Source organism: Rattus rattus, chromosome 1 (genome assembly GCF_011064425.1).
Source record: "Rattus rattus isolate New Zealand chromosome 1, Rrattus_CSIRO_v1, whole genome shotgun sequence".
NCBI classification, from domain to species: domain Eukaryota; kingdom Metazoa; phylum Chordata; class Mammalia; order Rodentia; family Muridae; genus Rattus; species Rattus rattus.
In genome coordinates this window covers 271,530,658-271,545,346 of record NC_046154.1, presented here as the reverse complement: position 1 = coordinate 271,545,346, position 14,689 = coordinate 271,530,658, and the positions used below count along the sequence as shown (strand labels likewise).

General features: G+C 48.8%; 1 protein-coding gene across 3 annotated transcripts; it reads right to left on the bottom strand.

Moving 5' to 3' along the window:
- Window positions 1-847: 847 nt before the first annotated feature.
- Ccdc65 (coiled-coil domain containing 65) lies at window positions 848-13,827 on the bottom strand. Of its 3 annotated transcripts, XM_032886029.1 has the most exons (8): window positions 13,520-13,826; window positions 12,892-13,059; window positions 7,231-7,400; window positions 6,289-6,427; window positions 3,335-3,532; window positions 2,940-3,158; window positions 1,465-1,617; window positions 850-1,377 (listed from the first exon to the last, which is right to left on the bottom strand). In XM_032886029.1, exons 1-8 carry the CDS (start codon window positions 13,649-13,651, stop codon window positions 1,048-1,050), a joined length of 1,509 nt encoding a protein of 502 aa, XP_032741920.1. In that variant the 5' UTR covers window positions 13,652-13,826; the 3' UTR covers window positions 850-1,047. The 3 variants fall into 3 exon arrangements, with proteins under 3 accessions (XP_032741926.1, XP_032741920.1, XP_032741931.1); XM_032886035.1 differs by lacking the exons at window positions 2,940-3,158; window positions 3,335-3,532 and having other exon boundaries at window positions 848-1,377; XM_032886040.1 differs by lacking the exons at window positions 850-1,377; window positions 1,465-1,617; window positions 2,940-3,158; ... (1 more) ...; window positions 6,289-6,427; window positions 7,231-7,400 and adding an exon at window positions 9,677-9,953 and having other exon boundaries at window positions 13,520-13,827.
- Between the last annotated feature and the right edge of the window lie 862 nt (window positions 13,828-14,689).

The window sequence follows — 14,689 nt, the reverse complement described above, 5'->3', positions numbered from 1 at the left end:
AGCTGGGGACCGAACCCAGGGCCTTGCGATTGCTAGGCAAGCGCTCTACCACTGAGCTAAATCCCCAACCCCTCCCCTTTTCTTTTAAGTCAGGGTCTTGCGTTTGTCCTGTGGCCCACACTGGCCTCAGACTCACGAACTTCTGGGCTTTGCGTCCCAAGCACCTCAGATATGTAACGCCATACTGTGCTTACCCAGTCCTTTGAGGCCGTTTTCATGGGCAGAGAAAAGAACATTCTGGAGCTGGAGCTTGTGTGTGGTTGAGTGGCGGGAGCGCCTTCCCCTTGCTCTTGCTGTTCTAGTTTACCCTGAGGTCTTGACTCAGCCTAGAAGACCCACATGGTGCTCTGGGTGAAGCTATATTCCGCCTCCCAGTAGGGGCCTAGGCATTCTCTCCCTGAGACCACATTCCTCTTATCCTTCAAGTAAACACAGTGAAGACGATAAAGACCTGACAAGGCTAGGATAAGTCTGTAGGATGCTCATTGGGATGCAGAACATCCTGAGGTCTGTCCGCAGGACCAATGACCATGTGTGACACATCTGTGAGCCCAGAGCAGGCGGAGGCAGGGTGATCTGAGCTCCATCAGCTACACCGGGAGTCTGAGGCCTGCACAGACCCTGTCTTTGCTTCCTTGGTTTTGTTGTTGTTGCTATTGTTTGTCCAGACAGGGTTTCTCTGTGTAGCCTTGGCTGTCTTGGAACTCACTGTGTAGACCAGGCTGGCCTCAAACTCACAGAGATCCGCCTGCCTCTGCCCCTCTCCCTTGCTGGGATCGAAGGTGCGCTCTGCTGTCCACACCACCTGGTGACCTTGTGTTTTTATAAGGAACTTCGCAACCAGGGGGAGAATTTTCTCTTTTACTTTTATTTATTTCTCTATTTTTCTTCAAAAAAATTAATAATTGGTTATGCCGCATAGGGCGGTGGTAGGTAACTGGAGCAGTGCTGGAGTGTCCACCTAAGCATGAGAGCAAAGCACTCAGGCTTCAAGAAAGGAAAAAAAAAAGTCTCTGGGGTTTGGAACGCTTCCTCCTCCTCCTCAGCTCACAGGATATGGGAGGCAATGTGGGCCGCCTCGATGATGTTGTAAGTCATTTTTCTGTCGCCACTAGCTCCTCTGTCACCGCCAGGCTGCGCTGCGGATGGGGGCAGCTGGGGCAGGTTGCTTTTGTAGTTTACTATGAAGAGCGGGTTGAGGCGGCTCAGCACCTCGTCGCTCACCGAGATGCCGTCCAAGTACTGCTTGAGCATCTCCCGCAGCTTGCTGCTGATATCCAGCAGCTGCAGCCGCCTGTGCTGGAGACTCAGAACCTCCAGTTTCACCTTGTTGTATCTCTTCCAGAAGTTCTCCATTCCCAAGTAGTCCATCATAATCTGAGAGTGGAGTTAGAGGAAACGGTGTGTTATGGTAGCCGTTAGGTGCTGCCCCACTCCTCACCCGATCACATTCTCCCTCTCTACCTTGGCGAGATCCTCTGTGATCTCCTCCTGGTTCTGGATCTCGACCTCCTCCTGCTCCTCGGGGGTCAGTGCTGAAGAATAGAAAGGCAGTACTTTTTCTTCCTCGGTTTCAAACTTCCTACATATCTCGGCAAGCTTAAGGATCTTCTCACCCTGTGGGGGGTTAAGAAGAGCTGGTTTAGGGAAAACAAGTGTTTCCCTGCTCCAGCCCAGGAAAGCTGCTCTGTGGGAAACACATTTGACGCAGTGCTTGCAAAGCACTACCCTAGCATTTCATATGCTTACCACAAACAATTCATCACTACTCCTTTTTTCCTTTCAGTTAAGAAAGGTGTTAATTGGGGTTGGGGATTTAGCTCAGCAGTAGAGCGCTTGCCTAGCAAGCACAAGGCCCTGGGTTCGGTCCCCAGCTCCGGGAGGGGGGGGGTGTTAATTGGGGATGAGGAAAACTGTAGCAGACACACAGAGGGAGAGCCTTTCTGCACAGCAGAGGGGGCACTTGGGAAGCCCAACGTCCAGTCTTTTCTTGAGAGTACAGGTGGGATGGGGTTAAAGCTTGAAGACCTCTCCTCCCCTACTTTAGGGCTGAGCAGTGTGAAGTCAGAATGGTCAATTTGGTCCTTAATTGTTCTGTGACATGTCCTGAGCCAATCCATCAGCAGGGGACTGCTGGTGGGAGACAGAAGTGGCCACCTTTATTACCTAGTATGGCTCCTCCTCTCCTTGTCCGTCTAACTTACCAGGGAACCTGGTCTCTCAGCCCCACCTCCCTGTCCCCATTTCAGAGGCTACCCTAACTGCTCTTAGAGGGTTTGGGGGTGATGACTGCTGCTTTTAGCTGCTTCAAGCTGGCAAAGGGGCCACAGGGGAGGTCTAAGGGGCCACAATAAAACCTAACCAATGGTAATGATTAAGACACCCATTTGGTGATAGCCTATCTCTGGCACTTGTCACACGAGTACAAGTAGCATCTCAATGAGTCAGTAGTCCTCAAAAGAAATCTCAGGGTGAGGTCCCAGAATGACACTGTCTTCAGAAGAAATCCAGAGACAAACCCCCATAATGATGCAGCCTAGAAATAACACAGCCTGGGGGCTGAGTTCCTTTCCTCTGCCAGTTGAAGAATTAAAAGGCAGGGAAGATCTGAAGTGTAACAGACAGCAGCAGAGAAATCCAAGCGCTGGACAGAAACAGCAAGCAGATGACAGACGGTGTTTATTGAGGAAACCACAAGCGTGCAGCAGACACGGAGAAAAGGGCCCTCTGTGAAGCAGAGAGGGGGTACTCAGGAAGCCGAAAATCCCGATGACTTCATTTAAAAGAGAGGGTGGAGAAAGATAAAAGAGTGTCCACTGTATGAGGGAGAAGGGTAGGCCCCGCCCAACACGAGGCCCCGCCCCCATGCCTCCCTGAATCTAGTTTACACCAGCCAGGTTTCTTGGTTTTGTCCCCATTGACCTCTCTCTATCCTTTACCTTCTCCACAACCTTTTTCAGGGCCTTGAGGGTGGCGTTACTTTCCAGGGTGAGTTTGACTAAGTTCTCCTGAGATTCGGTCCGGGCCTGGGTCCTCTGGATCTTAAGTTTTCGAAGCTGCACATGGACCAGCTCCTTGTCGTTTCGGATACACTGATTCTGCCATTCACTTTCGCGGCTGTGGGCTACGATCTTCCCTTTCAAGACACTGATGGCCTCCTAGAGGGACAGGAGAAACAACTGAAGAGGGAGACAGGTCAAAGGGGAGACAGGAGTGGGGGGGACTAGGAGCACAGTCTGTCATCCTGACCCACCCAGTGAGAACGCCAAAAGAATATGGGGAAGATGGACAAATGCAGCAGTGGAAACCGCGTCTCCCCGGCGGGCACGCTGACCTGCAGCCTCTGGATCTTCTTCATCTGCACCTCGATCTCTTTAGAGCTCTTCTCATCCTTCACCTTCAGGGTCTCAAAGGCGATCTTGCGGTCCTCCGTGGCATCTGTGTAATTCTTGAGTGCATCCTGGAACCTCCTCCACAGGTCTTCCACTACGTTCTCCAGTTGTAGGCGAAGAAAGTGCTTCTCTTCTAAATTCTAGGGAGCGGATCCCAAGTACCAAATGCTTAGTTCCCTACTAGTGCCCGCCCGCGCCTGCAAGTAGCCGTATTAGGAACTGTCTGCAGCATTGTTTAGTGACTTATATTGGGAGTGCGGTTAGTTCATAGTGACGGGGACAAGAGAGCATGGGGGTGGGGCTGGGCCCAGCTCCATGAGACAGAATGAGGCCCAGTGTTCTAGATCTCTTAACCTTTTTTTTTTTTTTCCTTTTTTGATTTTCCAAGACAGAGTTTCTCTGCAGCCCTGGCTGTCCTGGAATCACTCTGTAGACCAGGCTGGTCTCAGACTCAGAGATCCACCTGCCTCTGCCTCCTGAGTGCCTGGATTAAAGGTGTGTGCCTGCCCCCGCCGCCCGGCTCAGATCTCTTTAAAGGGAAACAAATAGTTTGGATTCTCGCGTGAAAAGCCTCAGTTTTCACGGGTAGGAAATTAATCAAATTATGAAATAAAACGTGGGGGCTAAAGTAAAGGCTGTGGCAGTTTAGCCACCGCCGGCGGAGCGCCTGCTTAGCCGGAATAAGATTGGGTGTGACGGCGCATGCCCGTTACCACGCTGGGGAGGTGGAGGCGCGAGGAGCAAAAGTTTAAGGTAAAAACAAAAAAGGTAGTTTCAGGTCATTCTCTACTACACAGTGAGTTCAAGGCCAGCCTGGGCAAAGCAAGATGCTGTAAGTTAAATGATTGATAAGTGAAAACGAGAACTTTATACTCGAACTTCCGCATGTAGGTTTGCAAAGTCTGTGATGGACAGAATTACTGACCAGGATTCTACAGACCTGGATTGTACTGGACAGACCCAGAACTAGGACAGACCCGGAACTAGCAGTGGGAGTGAATTGGTCATCGGCTACTTTGGGCTTTTGTTTCTTCATCTACAACCCATAAGGCTGAAGCCACGTGATCTCTTCTCTGTCCTGTTTTGTTTTAGACTTAGTGCACTATTAGCTCGGTGGAACTCCTGATGGTGGGAGTGGGGCGTCTCTGACTCTTTCATCGGCTCTTGGGACCCTTTTCCTCCTACTGGGTTGCCTCACCCAGCCCTGATAGGAAGGCTTGTGCCTAGTCTTATTACATCTTTTTTTTTTTTTCCCTATTCTTTTTTTCGGAGCTGAGGACCGAACCCAGGGCCTTGCGCTTGCTAGGCAAGCGCTCTACCACTGAGCCAAATCCCCAACCCCGTCTTATTACATCTTGATGCCCTGTTTGATTGCCATCCCTGGGAGGCCTGCTCTTTTCTGAAGGGAAACAGAGGAGGAGAGCTGTAGGATGATGTCATCACGCAGGTGAAAGCAGGCACAAACAGAACGAAGCCTGTCATTGGGCGAGAAGGCAGGATGGGCGGGAGAGAGAGAGGAGGAGACTAGAGCGAGTGAAGAGAAGCGGCCGGGAGAACATGGAGGCGGATGTTAAGATTCCTCTCTGCAAGGCAAAGATTAAAACAGGGACAGAAGGAACACCCATTCAGAGCCTGCCCCACATGTGGCCCATACATATACAGCCACCCAATTAGACAAGATGGATGAAGCAAAGAAGTGCAGGTAGACAGGAGCCGGATGTAGATCGCTCCTGAGAGACACAGCCAGAATACAGCAAATACAGAGGCGTATGCCATCATTAAACCACTGAACTGAGAACAGGACCCCCGTTGAAGGAATCAGAGAAAGAACTGGAAAGCTTGAAGGGGCTCGAGACCCCATATGAATAACAATGCCAAGCAACCAGAGCTTCCAGGGACTAAGCCACTACCTAAAGACCATACATGGACTGACCCTGGACTCTGACCTCATAGGTAGCAATGAATATCCTAGTAAGAGCACCAGTGTAAGGGGAAGCCCTTGGTCCTGCTAAGACTGAACCCCCAGTGAACGTCATTGTTGGGGGGAGGGTGGCAAAAGGGGGAGGATGGGGAGGGGAACACCCATAAAGAAGGGGAGGGGGAGAGGTTAGGGGGATGTTGGCCCATAAACCGGGAAAGGGAATAACACTCGAAATGTCAATAAGAAATACTCAAGTTAATAAAATAAATAAATAAATAAATAAAAAGATTCCTCTCTGCACCTTTACAGGTTATTATGAATATTCTTAAGGGATGGATGTGTACTAGGCTTTGTGTGTCTAGGTGGGCAATTATGTCTTATCAATTGGTTGTAAGTTAATTGTGTGGATGTATTGTACATTGAGCATTTAACATAAATCTGGTTGTTGGGTTCCAGTTTGCTGAGTAATGATTTCACTGTGTGTTGGGAGTGTGACAGGAAGCCGTGCTAGGCTATAGAATGCTTGGGGCTAACATGGTGCGGGGCCACGCTAGCATAGCTCATGGAACCCTATGTGAGTCTCAGGTGTGGTAACAACTACCAAGGGGACAGGGGACAGAGTCTGAAAGCGGTAACAGAGAAACAGCTAGAGCACGCAGATCCTCGGGAGTGGGAACTCGCAGGAACCAGGACGAGTGTCATTTTTTTATAACTTTACCCCAACAGAGATCCAATGTGGATCTGGGGGAGAGAGGAGGAGGTGATGGGGAGATGGGAGGAGGGGAGGGAGGGGAAACAGTGCTTGGGATGTATCTTGAGAGAGAAGAATACATCATAACATTTTAGAACAGTCTTGCCTCCCAAGCAGTTTTCACAAGATCACAAGCACGGGATGCCTCGGTGGCAATGGACTTTTATTGACTGTTGGCCCTTGAGCAATTTCCCGTTGTCTCCGGACCCCGTCCCCTTCTATACCTTGTTTTTCAGGTCATCCCACATGCTCTGGAATTCTAGCTTGCTTTCATACTCCGAGTCCACGTAGTTCTGCTCCATGGCCATGAAGACGTCGTGCAGGTAGTGGATTTCCTTATCGTGATGGTCAAGGATTGCTTTCCTACAGGAGACATGATGGATGTAGCACGTGGACCAAAGGTGACAAAGAAATTCGTAGTATGAATGGGCCAGGTATGGTGAAGCTCTCCTTTGTCCCAAACAAACAAAACCAACAGCAACAACAAAATGAAACTGAATGGTACAGACTTTTAGGCTTTGGCAGGGAGGGAGGAAAATGTTTGGTGTGTGTGTGTGTGTGTGTGTGTGTGTGTGTGTGTGTGTGTGTGTGTGTGTGTATGTGTGTGTGTGTTTTCTCCCCATTAAAAATAAATAAGCGGGGCTGGACAGACGGCTCAGTGGTTAAGAGCACTGACTGCTCTCCCAGAGGTCCTGAGTTCAATTCCCAGCAACCACATGGTGGCTCACAACCATCTGTAATGGGATCCAATGCCCTCTTCTGGTGTGTCTGAAGACAGCTACAGTGTATGTATAAAAATAAATAAATAAATAAATAAATAAGTAAATAAATAAATATGAATAAGAATATTTTGATTTTTGAATAGGTAATGCCTTCATATGATATAAAGCCAAAAATCTAAATAAGTTTACAGTGAGATAACTCTCCCATCCCTGCCTGTTGCTAGATGGATAGAATTCTGAGTTGCAAGTAGGAGGTGCAGCCAGGACCCTGGCAGGAAGGAAGGTAAGCTAAGGCTGTAAGACTAAACCCAAATCGTTTACAAGGACCTCGGCACCCTGTGTGCTTAGAATCGTGCTTCAGTAAGGAGGCACCACAGTACTGCTTACAGGCACACGCTCTGGGAACTCCCCTGAATCCAGTCTCTTGGCTCTCGGGCCCCATACCTTTCGGTCTCAAACTCTTTGGTTAGGACCTCCAGCTCCATGTTGTAATTTTCCTCCAGGAGGCTGAGCCTGCGTCGTTGCAGGGTCAAGAGCTGGTCAACGTTGTGCAAGTGGCTGCGCAGAGCGTGGGCGTATTGCTCCTCAGCTTCAGTCAGGTCCCTCGCCAGAGACTGGGCGGGAGGAAGAGAAGGACTGCAGGTCACATGGCATCCGTGAGAAAATAAAAATGGATTCAGGAGGCCGGGGAGATGGAGCAGCCAGGCCCTCAGCACCATAGAAGTCTGGTGTGGTGGCACCCCTATAATCTCAGGTTTGGGGGAGTAGAGATGGGAGGGTGAGCTCCTGTCTTAAAATCTAAGGTGGGGGTTGGAGAGATGGCTCAGCGGTTAAGAGCACCCGACTACTCTTCCAGAGGTCCTGAGTTCAAATCCCAGCAACCACGTGGTGGCTCACAACCATCTGTAATGGGATCTGATGCCCTCTTCTGGTTTCTGAAGACAGCTACAGTGTACTTATATATAATAAATAAATCTTTAAAATCTAAGGTGGATAGCAAGTGAGGAAGACACTTGGTGTCAACCTCCTGCACACACACGCGCACACACACGCGCACACACATACACACGCACACACACATACAAACACACATACACACAAGCTCACACACATACACACACAAACACACATAAACACATGTACACACACAAACACATACACTCATGCACACACATAAACACACATGCACACATACATACACACATATGCACACACAAACACACAAGCACACACACATACACACACAAACGCACACACACACACACAAGGATTTAGGTATCTGGCGTTTTTCCTCTTATTTCTTAATGATTTTAGGAAGGCTGGCTCTCCCATTCAGTCTTTAAAAATTAAGAATTGTTTAGTATTTGTATGCGTGTCTTTCTAAGTTTATGTTAAATGTACTTCAGGTGCTTCAGGAAACCAGAGGCCCTCAGATTTCCTGGAATCAGAGCTACAAGCAGTTGTGAGCTTTATGTGGGTGTGAGAACTCGAATCTGGGTCCTCTGAAAGGACTGCAAGAGCTTGTAACCACCGAGCCATCTCTCCAGCCCTTGCTGTTTGGTCTTGATGCAAACCAAAAATGACATCTAGATAGAAGTGCAGAGGCTAATCCCATTGGCTTACACCTTTATTCCCACCACTCCGGAGGCAGAGGCAGGTGGATATCTGTGAGTTCAAGCTTAACTTGGTCAAATTGGGAGTTCTAGGCCAGCCAGGGCTACATCGTAAGACCTGTCTTTATTTTTTTTAAAAAAAAGGAGGAGGAGGCAGGCTGGAGAGATGGCTTAGCAGTTAAGAGCACTGGCTGCTCTTCCAGAGGTTTTGATTCCCAGGAACCACATGGTGGCTCACAGCCATTTATAACTTTGGGTTCAGGGGATCCAATACCCGCTTCATGGGCATTGCATACACATGGTGCATTTAACATATATGCAGACACACAGATAAAATGAAAATAATATTTTTTCTAAAGAAGTGTGACGTGAGAAACATCTTGTGGGTCACAAACATTTACACTGATGGAACCGCCATTAAAAAGAGCCGGGAATCCTGGAGAGCTGGGTGTCCCAGGGCAGAGGGTGATGGGAACCTAGTTTATCTTCTTATACAAATTAGGAAGGTGGCCTTGGTGCTGCACATACCAGGGCACTGAGGCAGGAGCATTGCAGATTCCCTGGGCTACAGAATGAGTTTGAAGCCTGCTTTGGGTGTGTGTATGTGTCTGTCTGTGTTATGTATGTATATATAGTATATGTGTATATCTACACTGAGACACTATCTTACTATGTAAACCAGGCTGGCCTTCAACTCACAGAGATCCACCTGCCTCTGCCTCCCTAGTGTTAAGATTAAAGGTGTATGTCACCATACCCAGAAAATATTATTTTATAGGGTTAGGGATGTAGCTCAGTGGTAAAATGTTTGCCTAGCATACACGAGGCTTGAGTTTGATCACCAGTACTCCAAGCACAAAACAAAGAGCAAAGAAGGTATCAAGGACCAACCAGGCCACGAGAGTGATTCCGAGGCCAAGAGGAAGTGGCCTCTTGTGACATACTGTACTGAAAAGACGAGTAGGAGTCCCCATTCTACAGTTTTCTACAGGGTCACCTTGTCATTCTGCCACGAATTCGGAGTTGCATTTGGATGTAGTGACAGATACTTACCATCCCAGCATTTGGGAGGCAGGAGGATGACTTAGAGGTAAGAGCATTTGCTTCTTTTCACAAAGCCCTGAGTTCAGTTCCCAGCACGGAAGTCAGATGTCTCACAGCTACCTGCAACTCCAACTCCAAGGGATCTGACACCCTGGCTTCTGTGGTCATTTGCACTCACCTCTTGGCACACACACACACACACACACACACACACACACACACACACACACTTTTATTTTTTTAAAAGATCATTAGTTTGAAGCCAGCAAGACTCATCTCAAGAGAAAGGAGGAAAAAGGAAAAGGGAAGGCAGGAAGGAAGGGACTGAAGAACGTGTTCTCTTGAATTTGAGCGACCTCATGACTTTGGGACTCAGCAGAAGAGGTGAAGACTGTACTTGGCGCTGTGGTGCTTCCAACACAGCTCTGAATCTGGCCTGTCTGCCTCCACTTCCGGCTTCTTGGAATGCAGGTTCTTGGAAATGCTCCCTCCAGGAAGGGAGCCAGCAAGCTGTGAGAAAGCCAAAACACTTGGAGAGGTCATTTTGGGTGCTAGTCAACAGCTCTCCTGGCTGACAGCTGAACCTAACGCCAGACCAGCCAGGCTGAGGTGACTGTAGTAGCAACCGACAGACTGACAGCATTCTTGCTTGGGAAAGACAATCACCTTTGTCTTTCGTGGGTCCAAGGATGTGTTATATAGCCTTTCTGGAGAAAGAACAAAAAAAAAATCTACTTACACTGTAGGAGAGAGATTCCACCAAAGTCCACCTTGGTGAATCATTTCGTTCATTGGCGTCACTTCCAGGAGCATGGGGGATGGCTGACAAGAGCCACGTCCCAGAGCTCTGCAGCTCAGCTGGTCTGAGAGTCCCCTCTTCCTAGTAGTTTCTGTTTATATAATCTTGGAGAGGGTCCTTGTATCTTCTGTTTCAGGATCTTCCCATGTCATTTTTTGTTTTTTCCAGAGCTGGGAACTGAACCTAGGGCTTTGCGCTTGCTAGGCAAGCGCTCTACCACTGAGCTAAATCCCCAACCCCGATCTTCCCATGTCTTAGTGAGGCTGCTTTGGTGGGAATGGCTCTACAACAGGATGGAGCCCAGTGTTTGAGCGGTTGCCTGTCTAGTGTGCTCTGAGCCCTTGGCTGGGTCCCCAGCATGCAGTGCTACACAGCTCAGCCTACCCACAGAACCGCAAAGTGTAACAATGAAACTTCTGCAAGCTGCTAACTCAGGGGGCGGTTATTATCGAGAGGTAACTGGGACACTTTCACTAAGGGGGGTCCTGCTCAGGGAATTTAAAATCAAAACAAAACAAAACCCAGAAAGTTTGAGCACCCGCAGGGATAAAGCTGCCTAGATTGGAAAACAAGCATCTGCCAGGCATAGCAGTGCACACCTTTAAACCCAGCACTGGGGGCAGAGGCAGGTGGATCTCTAAGCTTGGCTCAGCCTGGTTCACGTGGTGAGCTCCAGGGCTGTCAGTGCTGCATAGAGAGACTAGTCAAAGCGAACGGACCTGACTCTTGTTTGCTGACTTTCAGAAAGTCTGGAGAAGCACAGGGTAAGGCAAGATGGTTCAGTGGGTGGAAAAGCTTGCTGTACAAATTCAGAGACTTGAGTTCAATCCCACATTAAAGGTGGGAGAGAACTTGACTGCACAAAGTTGTTCTCTGACTTACATATGTGCTCTGTAGCACACACACACACACACACACACACACACACACACACACACACACACACACACACACAGTGTAAAACCTCCCAGAGCTTGCTGTGTAACTTAGCAATAGAGTGTTCCTCTAGCATGTACAAGGCTCTGGGTTTGCTCCCAGCACTGGAGGGTTGGAGAGATGGCTCAGAGGTTAAGAATACTGACTGCTTTTCCGAGGACCTGGGATGATTCCCAGGAACCACCTGGCAGCTTACTACTGTCTGTAACTCCAGTTCCAGGGGACCTGACCTCCTCGCACAGACACACATGCAGGCAAAATATAAAATAAAATAAAAAATAAATAACTTTTTTAAAGGAAAAAAACTCAGCCTTGCTTAAGTTGTAACTGGTAGTGGGAAGCTGCCCCGGAGCCTACTGAATCCGCATCCCTGCCTGGCTCAGGCAGAAGGAAAGACGTACAGTGAATATTTATGGAGTTTTGTTTGAGAAGAAAAGATTAAGAGGAGTTTGTGAACAGATAGTCTGTAAAAGGTAGGATTAAAAAAAGGACATCCCCCATTCACACAGTCTTTAAGAAATGGATGCATCGGGCTGGAGAGATGGCTCAGTGGTTAAGAGCACTGGCTGCTCTTCCAGAGGTCCTGAGTTCAAATCCCAGCAACCACGTGGGGGCTCACAACCATCTGTAATGGGATCTGATGCCCTCTTCTGGTGTGTCTGAAGACAGCTACAGTGTACTCATGTACATAAAATAAATAAAACTTTAAAAAAAAGAAATGAATGCATCAAAATCCTTTAAAAGGTGAGAGTGGTTCAGGAACTTCTTAAGAGCATAAGCAGATCCAGGCTGATGGCTCCTGCCAGCAATCCCAGTATAATAGGAAGATTGCTAATTTACAGCCATCCTGTTCCAGTCTCCAGCCTCCCTCCAGAAGAGCATTAAAATGGCTGGTTGAATGGTTTGGACATCCAGAATTGTTCTTTACCCTATGAGGGAGGGTTTCCCAACCTTGTCCACGGCCACTCATGTTAAATCAAGGAGGCCAGGCTGGACAACCAAAGCCATCTACACCTTTCCAGTTGCTGTGGCGCTCACCTTTAATCCCAGCACTTGAGAGGCAGAGGCAGGTGGATATCTCTGAGTTTGAGGCCAGCCTTGGCTACATAGCAAGTTTCAGGATAGCCAGAGTTACAGAGTGAGACCCTTCGGAAAGAACAATACATCCGCACAGTAATCCTAGGCTTCTGCCCAGAGCCAGGCAGCTCTGGAGAGGTCAGTTTCCCTCTCTGGAACAGAGCCTTCTGATACTGAAACAAAGGAATGGGTCTGAGTTTAAGTTGTGGTGATGCTTGCTGCCCCACAGAACTCATTTGGGGCATAGGCGACAAAGGGTGGTGGTTCCTCTAAAGAAGGGGAGGGTGGGTACAGCTCGGTAATTCCTTTCTCATCTCAGTGACTGTGGCTAGAACCCATAGGCTATGTCTGTCACAGCCTGTGCCTAGTGAGGGCTTGAAGGCCGGTTCAGTAGATCCAGCTGTGTAGCCCACGCCTGCTATGCCAGCAGTTGGGAAGTCAGGGTAGGCGGACGGGGAGTTCAAGGTTATCTTCTGTTACATGTGAGTCTGAGACCATTGTAGGAATACAGGACTTTGTTCCGAAATAACAACAACAACAAATAATAATAAATAGTAAATAATTCCCTAGGCCCATTCTACCCAGGAAGATCTGGAAGCCCCCCCCCCCCCAGTGCTCTCGGGAGAGTGAGCTTACCTTAATGACGCTGTCTTTGCAGTCCACCACTCGTTCAAAGATTTGGCTGAGGATCTCAATGTCCTTGTGAAGCTCTCTGGTCTTGACCTCCCTGAGGACGGTTCTCCACTGCGTATTAATCTTATTAAGGTTCAGAGAGCTGTTGTGTTCTTCTTTGGCCAACTTGTCCTGAGGAGTAAACACAGTGTGATGGATCGACCCCACTCTGAAAAATACCAATTCCTGTGTGTTCGCAAGTACAAAGCCCTTGGCGGCCAACGCTCAGGGGCTTCTGCTCGTGGTTTCCGATGCTTTTCCTTCAGGGTGAAGCATCGGAGTAGAAGAGTTTCTAACGACCCCACTCCAGACCCAGTATCAGAATTCAAGGGAGCTGAATTTGGACACCTCAGAGCATCCACTGTCCTAAGTCCGGGGGCGCAGTTGATACCGCGAAACTCAATTCTCCCTCCCCATGGTTCACAAAGAATGCCCTAGGCAGAAACCAAGGTTGTCTGAAGCCCACGTATTTTGGGACCAAGGACTTCAGAGGGAAGGGAAGGATGAAAATGACTCTGTCACAATCACAGCCCCAGGCAACGAACATCGATAACGCAGGATCTGGGCAGGACACACTGCAGCCAAGCATCACCTTCAAGAACTGGGTGAGGAGCCTCTCTTTCTTCTTGGCTGCCTCCTCGTCGGCCAACAACTTCTGCTGAAATAAAATCAGCTGCTCTTCGTCCGACAGGGGTAACCTGGGCTTTTTTCCTTTTTTAGGCATGGCTGTGCTACGGACTGGGTGCAGGCAAGGAGCCTCTGCCTGCCGCCACGGCCCGCTTGTGAGAAATTAGAAGGAAAAAGTTCCCCTTCAGGGACCTTCTGGAGCTAATGGGGCCTTGGACCTCAGTCCTTCGCCAAAAGCGCTCAGGTCACAGGCGGCTGGAGAGCCGAAAGACGCATCTTGTCTCCTAGCAACAAGGACCTTCCGCCAAGACTGCGGGGTGAGAAGTTGGGAGGCGGCCCTATTTCAAAGCGCCCCCTGCACGCTGGAGGACCGCAATCAGTTCTTGTAAGTGGGCCTTTTATCATTAAGAACCCCAATCCGTCTTTAAAGAAACAAAAAGGTCTTCACATCGTTTTCTATTTTACTTGTTATATGGTGCATGCATGTTTTGCCCGCCTGTGTGCCGGGTGCCTGCAGAGGTCAGGAGACAGCGTTGGATTCAAACCATTCACACATATATTCACATGATGAGATGGCTCAGTAGGTAAGGGAGGCACGGCCAAGCCTGACGGCCCGAGATCACGATCACCTGTAAACTCCAGCTTCAGGGGATCAAAATCCCTCTCTCTGGCCTCCGTGGACACTGCGTTATCGTGCACGAACACACACATACACACAAAATATTTTTAGATATTTTTTAAAAATTGTCTCCTTGGAGATAGAGAGATGGCTCAGAGGTAGAGAGCACTTGCTGCTCTTGCAGAAGACCTGGGTTTGGTTCACAGCACCCACATGGGCAGCTCACAACTGTCCATAACTCCAGGTCCAGGGGATCTGATTCCCTCATCTGACCTCTGTGGACGCCAGGTAGACACATGGTCCACATATACACACGCAAGCAAGCAAAACGCAAGTACACATAAATAAATCTTACCCAAAAAATTGAGACAGTGTCTCACTGTGTAGCCCTGGCTGGCCAGAAATTCACTATAGAGACAAGGTTGGCCTCAAACTCACAGAAATCCATCCACTTCGGCCTCCCTAGTGCTAGGATCAAATGTATGAATGAACCATTACTTCCAGCTTAAATTTGTT

What these genes read in the sequence shown, in the direction of transcription:
- Ccdc65 (XM_032886029.1), bottom strand. Translation starts at nt 13,651, where the DNA reads ATGCCTAAAAAAGGAAAAAAGCCCAGGTTACCCCTGTCGGACGAAGAG. An exon ending in TCCTCACCCAGTTCTTGAAG is followed by an intron (nt 13,060 to 13,519) that starts GTGATGCTTGGC and finishes TTTACTCCTCAG; the next exon opens with GACAAGTTGGCCAAAGAAGA. An exon ending in TCACAGAGGATCTCGCCAAG is followed by an intron (nt 1,378 to 1,464) that starts GTAGAGAGGGAG and finishes CTCCACTCTCAG; the next exon opens with ATTATGATGGACTACTTGGG.